Consider the following 12,004-nt stretch of genomic DNA (forward strand, 5'->3'; position numbering starts at 1 on the left):
CTGTTGTATGAATATACCACCCATTCATTCACTAGTGCATTCCAGGATATCTGGGTTGTTTGCTAGGTTCCTTTCATCTGTTGGATTACTAGGTTTCATGTTAGGTGTCTTTTTTTTGTTTGTTTTTTAGCCATTCTAATAGGTATATAGTAACATTTCCTTGTGATTTTAATCTGCATTTACCTAATTGCAAATTATGTAAAGCATTTTTTCATGTATTTATTTGCCATCTGTATAAAATCTTTGGTGAAATGTCTGTTCATGTCTTTTCCACACTTCTAAACAGGTTGTTTTCTTATTCAGTTTTGAGAGATTTTTAATTTATTGTTCATAAGTAGTTGGTCAGATATATGAATTGGAAAGATTTTCTCCATTTGTGGCTTAGCCTTTCATTTTCTTAACAGTGTCTTTGAAAAGCACAAACTTTCAATTTTGTTGAAATTCAGTTTATCACTGTTTTCTTTAATGATTCATGTCTTTTTGGGTCTTATTTAGGAAAACTTTGACTAACCCAGGGTCACAAAATTTTCTCTTGTTTTCTTATAAAAGTTATGTTGTTTTGTTTATTATATGTAGGTCTCTGATCTTTTATCAGGTAATTTTTATATATGTTGCAAAATAAGGGTCACAGTTAATTTGTTTCCACATGGATATCTAGTTTTGTTCCAGCATGGCTTATTGAAAAAACTTAACTCCTACACTGAATTACTTGGGCACTTTGGTCAAAAATCAGTCATATATATAAGGGGTTATTTTTAAAGACATTATTGTATTCCAGTGACCTGTGTGAATATTTATATCCAAATACCATATTGTTATTCCTTACTGCTATTTTTAATTGAGATATAACTGACATATAATGAATTAGTTTCAGGTGCACAACATAATGATTTGATATTTGTATATATTGCAAAATGATCACAAAATGATCACAATAAGTCTAGCTAACATCTATCACCATACATAGGTTAAAAAAAATCACACTATCTTGATTAATGTAGCTTCGTAACAAGTCTTAAAAGCAGGTAGTGCAAGTGTTTCAAATTAATTTTTCTTCAAAACAATTTTGGCTATTATAGGTGATTTGTTTTTCTATATAAATTTATCTCATTACAGGGAATAATTTTTTTTTGAGCCTGATATGGGGCTTGAACACATGAACCTGAGATTAAGACTTCAGCTGAGATCAAGAGTCAGACTCAACCAACTAAGCCACCCAAGCACCCCTTTCTCTTCTCTTTATTGTAACTATATGACATGATAGATGTTATTATTATATAATCATTTTACAATATATATTCAACAATCATGCTATACACCTTAAATTTATACAGTGATGTATGTCCATTTTTTCTCAATAAAACTGGGAGGAAAATCAGCTTGCTTAAGTTCTACCAAAAAACAAACAAGCAAAAAAACACTGCCAACATTTTGATTAGGATAGAATTAAATTTGTGGATTTAATTTTGGGAAAATTTGTAGGCTTTCAGCTCTGTGAACAAGTACCTATCTCTCTATGTTTCTATAATTTCTTCTAGCATTGTTGCTAGTTATCATGGTATAAATCTTGACCTTATTTTTAAAAATTGATTTCTAGGTGGTTTTTTTTGTTTGTTTTTTGTGATTTTTATTTTGGTTTTGGTTTTGGTTTTTGTTTTGTTGTTGTTGCTACTGTAAAGAGTATTTTTATTTTAATTTCCTATAGTTTGTTGCTATGATAAATAAATAATTGATAAACACAAGGTAAATATAATTGATTTTTGTGTATTGATGTTGAATCCTGACATATTACTGAATTTAATAATTGGTTATAGTATTTTTGTAGATTCTTTAGGATTTTATACACATATAATCATATATCATTTCTGAACAAAGACAGTTTATTCATTTTATTTATTTTTCAATTTTTTTTTTACAAATAGTTTATACACAATGCTACACTAGTTTTTATTTCCTTATATCCAATCTATATGCCTTCTCTTTCTTTTTCTTGTCTTATTGCACTGGTGAAATAGTAAAAGTAGACATCTGTACTTGATCTTAGGGGCAAGCATTCAGTATTTTACCATTAAGAATGATATTAGCTTTATTTTATTTCATGGTTGACCTCTATCATATTGGAGGCTTCTCTTTCTAATCTTAGTGTATTGGTGGCTTTTTATCATATATGTGTTTTTTTAAATGTTTATATATCTACAAAAATGATCATATGATTTTTCATTTTGATATGTTAATGTAGCTTTAATATACTGTTTTGCTTTTTTTTAAAAATTAGGTTGTTCTGAAAAGGTGAAAGGCAAACAAATACTGCATAATGAGAATAGGCTTTAGAGAACTCAGTGACTCCATCAAGTGTAATAACATTTGCATTACAGGGATCCCAGAAGAAGAGGGTTTGGGGCAGAAAATATATTTGAAGAAATAATAGCTGGAAAGTTCCAAAATCTGGGGAGGGAAAAAGAGATCTAGAATCAGGAAGTACAGAGATTCCCCCCCAACAAAATAATTCAACCCAAGGAGGTCATCACCAAGACACACAGTAATTAAATTGACAAAGAAAAATCCAAAGACTGTCAGAGGATTTTTCAGCAGAAATTTTGTATACCAGAAGGAAGTAGTCTAAATTTTCAAAGTGCTGAAAGAAAAAAAAATCTTCAGCCAAGAATACTTTATACAGCAAGGCTATCATTCAGAATACAGGAGAGATACAGTTTCCCAGGCAAACAAAAGTTAAGAGAATTCATGACCACTAAACCAGACCTACAAAAAATGTTTAGGGGCATCCTGTAAGTGGAAACCAAAAATCCTAAGTAAGAGTATGACAAAGAGGGAATACAAAAGCAAAAAGTGATTAATTGTACCTGTAAATTTCAGTCAAGACAAACTCAAAACAAAAGGATATATGATACCAAATATCTGGAATGTGGAGGGGAGAGGAGTAAAGAATGAGTTCAAAATTAAGCACCCACAGCTTAATATACACTGCTATATGCAGAAGATGTTACATATAATCTAATATAATCTACACTGTTGGTGGGAATGAAAGTTGGTACAGCCACTCTGTAAAACAGTATGGAGTTTCCTTAAGATGTTAAAAATAGAGCTACCCTATGATCCAATAATTGCACTACAGATATTCACCCAAAAGATAGAGATGTAGTGAAAAGAAGAGGTACATACACCCCAATGTTCATAGCGGCAATGTCCACCATAGCCAAACTGTAAGAGCTGAGATACCCTTCAACAGATGAATGAGTAAAGAAGATGTGGTACATATATACAGTGGAATATTTCTCAGCCATCAGAAAAGATCATTACCCACCACTTTCATCAGCATAGATTGAACTAGAGGTCTTATACTAAGTAAATAAGTCAATTAGAGAAAGACAATTATCATATGGTTTCACTCATATGTGGAACATAATGAATGACATGGAGGACCATAGGAGAAAGGAGGGAAAACTGAAGGGAGAAATCAGAGAGGGAGACAAACCATGAGAGACTCTGGACTATGAGAAATAAAATGAGGGTTTCAGAGGGGAGGTATTAGCCAGGTGATGGGTATTAAGGAGGACACATGTTCTGATGAGCACAGGGTGTTATATGCAACTAATGAATTGTTGAACACTACATCAAAAACTAATGATGTAATATACAGTGGCTAACTGAACTTAATAAAAAAAAAGAAAAAGAAAAAAATGAAGCAAGAAAAATCTCAAATACACAAACTACACCTAAAGAAGCTAGAAAAAGAACAATAGAAACCCAAAACCAGCAGAAGAAAGGAAAGAATAAAGATGAGAGCAGAGATAAATGATACAGAAACAACAAAAAATATAGTAGGTCAATGAAAACAGAGCTGGTTCTTTGAAAAAAATTAATAAAATTAATAAACTCATAGCCAGACTTATCAAAAGGAAAAGACGAAGGACCCAAATAAATAAAATTACAAACGAAAGAAGAAAGATCACAACTAACACAACAGAAATACAAACAATTTTCAAGAGAATATATGAACAACTATATGCAACAAACTGGGCAATATGAAGGGATGGATAAATTCCTAGAAACATATGAACTGCCAAAACTAAAAAAAAGGAGGAACAAATATAAAACTTGAACAGACTGATAACCAACAAAGAAATTGAATCAGTAAACAAAAATCTCCCAATAAACAATGTCCAGGGCCAGATGGCTTCCCAGGAGAATTCTGCTAAACATTTATTTTTTTTTTAAGATTTTATATATTTATTTGTCAGGAAGAGAAAGTGAGAGAGCAAGCACAAGCAGGGAGAGCCTCAGGCAGTGGGAGAAACAGGCTCCCTGCTGAGCAAGGAACCCAATAAGGGACCTGATCCCAGGACCCTGGGATCATGACCTGTGCTGAAGGCAGACATTTGACCGACAGAGCTATCTAGGTGCTATCTGGATCCAGAGCTGTCCCTCTAATAAACATTTAAGAAGACTTAATACCTATTCTTCTCAAACTGTTCCAAAAAATAGAAATAGAAGGAAAACTTCCAAGATCATCCTATGAGGCCAGCATTATATTGATTCCGAAACCAGACAAAGATGCCACTAAGAAAGAGAACTACAAACCAATATCCCTGATGAACATGGACACAAAAAATTCTTAACAAAATACTACCAAATCGAATCCAACAGTACAGTAGAAGAATCATTTTCTATGATCAAGTGGGATTTATTCATTGGTTACAAGGACAGTTCAATATTTGCAAATCCATCAAGATGATACACCATATTAATAAGAGAAGAAATAAGAAATATGATCATATGCTCTCAGTAGATGCAGAAAAAGCATTTGACAAAATACAACACTCATTCTTGATAAAAACCCTCAACAAAGTAGGGTGAGAAGGAACATACCTCAACATCATAAAGGCCATATTTTAAAAACCCACAGCTGATACCATTCACAATGGGGAAAATTGAGTGCTTTTCTCTATGGTGAAGGACAAGACAGGGATGGACGTCCACTGTCACCATTATTATTTAACATAGTACTGGAAGTTCTAGCCTCAGCAATCAGACAACAATAATAAATAAAATGCATCTAAATTGGCAAGGAAGAAGCAAAACTTTCACTCTTTATAGACAACATGATACTCTATGTGGAAAGCCTGAAAGATTCCACCAAAAAATTGCTAGCACTGATACATGAATTCAGTATATTCACACAATACAAAATCAAAATACAGAAATCTGTTGCATTTCTGTACACCAATAAAGAAGCAGTAGAAAGAGAAATTAAGAAATTGATCCTATTTAAAATTGCACCAAAGACATAAGATGCTGAGGAATAAAGCTAACCAAAGAGGTGAAAGACTTGTACTCTGAGAACTGTAAAACACGGATGAAAGTAATTGAAGAGGACACAAAGAAATGGAAAGACATTCCATGTTCATGGAAGAAAAACATTGTTAATGTCTATACTATTCAGAGCAATCTATATATTTAATGCAGTCCCTATCAAAATACTACCAGCATTTTTCATGGAGCTACTACGAACAATCCTAAAATTTGAATGGAGCCACAAAAGACCCCAAATAGTTGAAACAATACTGAAAAAGAAAAGAAAAGCTGGAGGCAACACAACTCTGGTCTTCAAGCTGTATTACAAAGCTGTAAGAATCAAGATAGTATGGTATGGCACAAAAGCAGACACAGATCAATTGAACAGAATAGAAAACACAGAAATGGACCCACAAGTGTATGGTCAATCTAATCTTCAACAGAACAGGAAAGAATATCCAATGGGAATAAAAGACAGTCTCTTCAACAAATGATGTTGGTAAAACTGGACAACACCATGCAGAAGAGTGAAACTAGACAACTTTCTTACACCATACACAAAAGTTAATTCAAAGTGGATGAAAGACCTAAATGTGAGAAAGGAAACCATCAAAATCCTAGAGGAGAGCACAAACAGCAACCTCTGTGGCATAGGTTATAGCGACTTGTTACTATACACATCTCTGGAGGCAAGGGTAGCAAAAGCAAAAGTGAACTCTTGGGACCTTATCAAGATAAAATAGCTTCTGCGCAGTGAAAGAAACAATAATCAAATTAAAAGGCAACCCTCAGAATGAGAGAAGATATTTGTAAATGACATATCTGATGAAGGATTAGTGTCCAAAATCTATAAAGAATTTATCAAGCTCAATACCTAAAAAACAAATAATCCAGTTGAAAATGGGTAGAAGACATAAATAGATATTTTTTTCCAAAGAATACATACAGATGGCTAGCAAATACATGAAAAGATGTTTATCATCATTCATCATCAGGGAAATGAAAACAACAATGAGATATCACCACACAACTGCCAGAATAACTAAAGTAAATAACACAGGAAACAACAGATGTTGGCAAGGGTGTGGAAAAAGGGAGAACCCTCTTACACTAATGGTGGGAGTGCAAATTGGTGCAGCCACTCTGGAAAACAGTATGGAGGTTCCTCAAAAAGGTCACAATAGAACTACCCCATGATCCAGCAGTTGCACTACTAGGTATTTAGAAAAGTTTACATTAACACTAATTCAGATGGACACATGCACCTGATGTTTATAGCAGCATTATTGTGGAGAGTCCAAATATTGGACTAGCCAAATTATGGAGAGTCCAAATATCCACTGACTGATGAATGGACATCCATATGTGTGTTTGTGTGTGTGTGTGTGTGTGTGTGTGTGTGTGTGTGTGTGTGTACATACACAATGGAATATTACTCAGCCACAAAAAGAACAAAATCTTGTTATTTGCAATGACATGGGTAGAGCTGGAGAATATTAGTCTATGTGAAATAAATCAGAGAAAGACAAATACCATATGATTTCATTCATGTGGAATTTAAGAAACAAAACAGGTGAACACAGGGGTAAAGAGGCAAACCGTAAAACCAACTCTTAACTATAGAGGACAAACTGAGGGTTGCTGGAGGAATGGTGGATGACCAGATGGGTATTAAGGAGAGCACTTGTGATAAGCACTAGGTATTGTATGTAAGTGATGAATCACTAAATCCTTTTCATGACGCAAATATCACACTGTATGTTAACTAACTGGAATTTACAATAAAAACTTGGAAGAAAATAAAAACCTTTTAGAATTTCTTTTTTTTTTTCTTTAAAGGAAGAGAGTTTTATTTAAGCCCAAGGAAAGACAACAGCCCAAGATACACAGTCTTAACATAGAAGAAAGTGCTCCAGAAAAGGAATGTTTAATACCGGGTTATATATGTTTTGTTTTGTTTTGTTTTGTTTCAAGAGTCAACAAATCATCATGATGAAGGACATTTCAGAAAATTACAAACTTTATCTAATGCTTTTAGTATATGCAAGTTTGCAGGCTTCAGAGCTATGGAAATAGAACTTGGGGAGATTTTTACTCCTATCTCTAGTTCGAAATATTTCTTTTTTGGTATTTGCTACAAAACAGATGCACAATGTGTGCTCAGGGCACATATAGAGCCCATACTTTGAAGTTTGGTGAAGTCGTTCTTATAAAAGTATAGCTTCCCTTGGAGCCCAGGAGCAGGGTCCACAAACATTAAAAGTTGAACATTTCTTTTATCACTAGACAAGAAACAACAAATAAAATTCAAAACCAGCAGAAGGAAGGAAGTGAAAAAGATGAGAGCAAAAATAGATGATATATTAACTAAAAAATCAATAGAACAGATCAGTGAAACTAGGAGCTGGCTCTTTGAAAAGATTGACAGAATTGATAAACCTTTAGCCAGACTCATCAAAGAGAGAGAGAGACAGAGAGGGCTCAAATAATTATAATCATAACTGAAAGAGGAAAAATAACAACCAACAGCACAGAAATACAAACAATTGTTTTAAAAATATGAAAAACTGTATGCCACAGAATTAGGGAACATAGAACAAATACAACAAATGGATAAATCCCTAGGAACACATAGCCTACCAAAACTGCAAGAAGTAGAAAACTGGCACATACTGATTACCAGCAAGGAGACTGAGTCAGTAATCAAAAAAACTTCCAGCAAACAAAAGTCCGGGATCAGTTGGCTTCACAGGAGAATTCTACCAAACATTTAAAGAACAGTTAATATGTATTCTTCTTGAAATATTCCAAAAAAATAAAAGAATAAAGAAAACCTCTAAATTCATTCTATGAGGCCAGTATCACCCTTACACTAAAACAAGATAAAGGCACCAGAAAGAGAGAGAGAGAGAGAGAGAACGCTACAGGCCAATATCCCTGCTGAGCATACATGCAAAAATACTCAAAAAATATTAGCAAACCATAACCAACAATATGTTAAAAAAATCATCTACCACAATCAAGTGGGCTTTATTCCTGGGATGCAAATGTGGTTCTATATTCTCAAATCAACCAACATGATGTATCACAACAATAAGACAGTTGATAAAAACCATATGATCATTTCAATAGATGAAGAAAAAGTGCTTGACAAAATACAGTATCAAATCATGATAAAAGCCTTCAAGGAAGTAGGTTTAAAAGGAATATATTTTAGCATAATAAAAGCCATATTTAAAAAACCCACAGCTAACTTCATACTCACTGGGAAGAACCTGAAACCTTTCTTCCTAAGGTCAGGAACAAAATAAGGATGTACTCTTTCACCACCTTTATTCAACGTATTATTGGAAGCCCTAGTTATAGCAGTTAAACAACAAAAAGAAATAAAAGGTTTCCAAATAGGTAAGGAAGAAGTAAAACTTTCACTATTTGCAGATGACATGATGTTCTAATTAGAAAACCTGAAAGACTCCACCAAAAGCCTTCTAGAACTTATAAATGAATTCAGTGAAGTTGCAGATGCAAAATCAATGTGCAGAAATCTGTTACATTTCTGTACACTAATAATGAAGAGGCATAAAGAGAAATAAAGAAAACAATCTGATTTATAACTGCACCAAAAATAAGATAGCTAGAAATAAACCTAACCAAAGAGGTGAAAGACCTGTAGTCTGAAAACTATAAAACACCAGTGAAAGAAATTGAATATGATACAAATAAATGGGAAAACATTCCATGTCCATGGGTTGGAAGAATGAATATTGCTAAAATGTCTCTACTACCCAAGCAAATCTACATATTTAATGCAATCCATATGAAAATACCAACAACATTTTTCACACAACTAGAACAAATAATCCTGAAATTTATATGGAGCTACAAAAGACCTCAAATAGCCAAAGCAGTTTTGAAAAAGGAAAGCAAGGCTGGAGTTATCACAATCCTAGACTTCACATTAAATTATAAAGTGACAGTAATCAAAACTTTATGGTACTAGCACTAAAATAGACACATCGGTCAATAGAACAGAATAGAAAACCCAGAAATAAACCCATAATTATATGTTCAGTTACTTTTGACAAAGCAGGAAAGAATATCCAATGGGGAAAAGACAGTCTCTTCAACAAAAACTGATCAACTACCTGCAAAAGAATGAAACTAGACCACTTTCTTACACCATAAACAAAAATAAATTTAACATGGTTTAAAGATCTAAATGTGAGACATGAAACCATAAAAATCCTAGAAGAGAGCACAGGCAGTAATGTCCCTGATATCAGCATAGAAACTTTTTTAGGTATGTCTCGTGAGGCAAAGGAAACCACAACAAAAATAAACTATTGGGACTGTATAAAAATAAAAAGCTTCTACACAACTAAGAAACAGTCAACAAAAGTCAAAGGCAACCTACTGAATGGGAGAAGATATTTGCAAATGACATATCTGATAAAGGGTTAGTATTCAAATTATGTAAAAAACTGATACAACTCATCACCCCAAAAGGCAAAATATCCAATTTAAAAAAAAATGGATAGAATATATGACAGACATTTCTTCAAAGAAATACAGTTGGCCAACAGACAAATGAGAGAATGCTCAATATCACTCATCATCAGCAAAAATCAAAACCACAATTAGATACCATCTCACCCCTTTCAGAATGGCTAAATTAACACAAGAAGCAACAGGTGCTGGCTAGGATATAGAGAAAAAGGAACGCTCTTGCATTATTGGGAATGCAAACTGGTGCAGCCTCTGTGGAAGAAGTGTGGAGGTTTCTCAAGAAGTTAAAATTGAACTATCCTATGATCCAATAATCACACTACTTGATATTTACCCCAAAATTCCAAAAACATTAATTCAAAAGGATATATGCACCCCTACATTTATAAAAGCATTATTTACAATAGCCAAGATATGGAAACATACCAAGTGTCCATCGCTAGATAAATGGGCAAAGAATATGTGGTGTGTAAAACACACACACACACACACACACACACACACAAAGAATGAAATCTTGCCATTTGCAAAGACACAGATGGAGATGGAAGATACAATGCTAAGTAAAATAAGTCAGTCAGAGAAAGACAAATACAATGTGATTTCACTCATATGTGAAATTTAAGAAACAAAACAAATGAGCAATGGAAAAAAAAATAGAGACAAACCGAGAAACAGACTCTTACCTATAGAGAACAAATTGATGGTCACCAGAGAGGAGGTTGGTGGGTGGATGAGTTAAATAGATGGTGGGGATTAAGAAGTGCCTTTGTTTTGATGAGCACTGGGTAGTGATGTATGGGATTGCTGAATCGCTATATTTGTACACCTGAACTAACACTGTATGTTAACTAAGTGGAATTAAAATAAAAACTTGAAAAAATAAAAAAAATAAAATCCAGTGCCAGAATTTTATTGCTGTAGTATTTTCACTTTTGTGAGGAGCAGTGTTCTGTCATTACCATTTTTTAATAGAATTTCACTACTATTCCTACTTATATTTTTCTATACAAATGTTTATAGTTTGTCTACTTCCCAAATAATTTCTTTATTTTATTATAAAAATTATGAATCAATTTAGGAAAGATTCACATTGTTACCATTTTAATATTTCTAGGTAAGGACAAGATCTGTTTTTTCATTTCTCCAAAACTTATTTTGGAATTATCAGTAAACCTTTTTTTTCTCTCCATTTTTCCTGTGTTTATAGCAAGATGGATTCTGGATATACTCTGAATATTGTAACAACCACCTGGATGCCTGCATGGAACTCTCCAAACTAATGAAGGACAGCCGCTACCAGCACTTCTTTGAGGCCTGTCGCCTCTTGCAGCAGATGATCGACATTGCTATTGATGGTTTCCTTTTGACTCCTGTGCAGAAGATCTGCAAGTATCCCTTACAACTGGCTGAGCTCCTCAAATATACTGCCCAGGACCATAGGTAAAAGAAAAAAGAAAGCAGGGGTTAGGAGAGCCTCATCTACATGTTGGTCTTTATTGAGAACATATATCCTTTAGCTTTTTTGAGCTTCCTTCTGTTAACTTCTCTGCACAATGGGATGGTAATATATCATTGCTTACCTCGCAAGGTTATTCTATGTGTAAAGCAAAGGAATGCTTGTGAGAGTTTCTTATAAACATGGGAATCACAATGCACAAAAAATCAGTATGCATTATCATTATGGCACAACTTAACACCGTGCCTTTAGGGAGCTTAACTGGGTCCTTAGCCCCAGGTTTAGCTAAGGTAAATAATCTAGATGGAATAATTGTTCAGCTGTCTATTCTTCTCTGTTTGATAGATTCAATATCCTAGTAACAGCCTGCATAACTTGTACTGACCTTAGATTTCTTCTGCAAGCCTATATCTCTGGTATTCTTTAGTCTTTTCCACCCTCTTCTGGCTCATCCCAACTATGCCTTCTCTCTTAAAAAAAAAAAAAAAGATTTTATTTATTTATTTGACAGACAGAGATCACAAGTAAGCAGAGAGGCAGGCAGAGGGAGAGGGGGAAGCAGGCTCCCTGCTGAGCACACAGCCTAATGCAGGGCTCTATCTCAGGATCCTGAGATCATGACCTGAGCCGAAGGCAGAGGCTTAACCCACAGAGCCACCCACGAAACCCTATTGTGCCTTCTCTGTAGACTCATAGCATGACTGGGGAGTAAAGAGACTTAAGACG

The 12,004-nt window shown here is 34.0% G+C and overlaps 1 protein-coding gene across 1 annotated transcript in view; it reads left to right on the plus strand.

The window, feature by feature from the left end:
- The window catches only part of LOC111139391 (Cdc42 guanine nucleotide exchange factor 9), a 157,964-nt gene that overhangs the window by 90,974 nt on the left and 54,986 nt on the right, over nt 1–12,004 (plus strand). Inside the window, exon 5 of the mRNA XM_022491637.1 lies at nt 11,030–11,262. Coding sequence (XP_022347345.1) covers nt 11,030–11,262 — 233 coding nt within the window. The remainder of the gene's footprint in view (nt 1–11,029; nt 11,263–12,004) is intronic.

The sequence above is a fragment of the Enhydra lutris genome, unplaced genomic scaffold, assembly GCF_002288905.1.
Source record: "Enhydra lutris kenyoni isolate GAN:26980312 unplaced genomic scaffold, ASM228890v2 scaffoldscaffold105, whole genome shotgun sequence".
Lineage (NCBI taxonomy): Eukaryota > Metazoa > Chordata > Mammalia > Carnivora > Mustelidae > Enhydra > Enhydra lutris.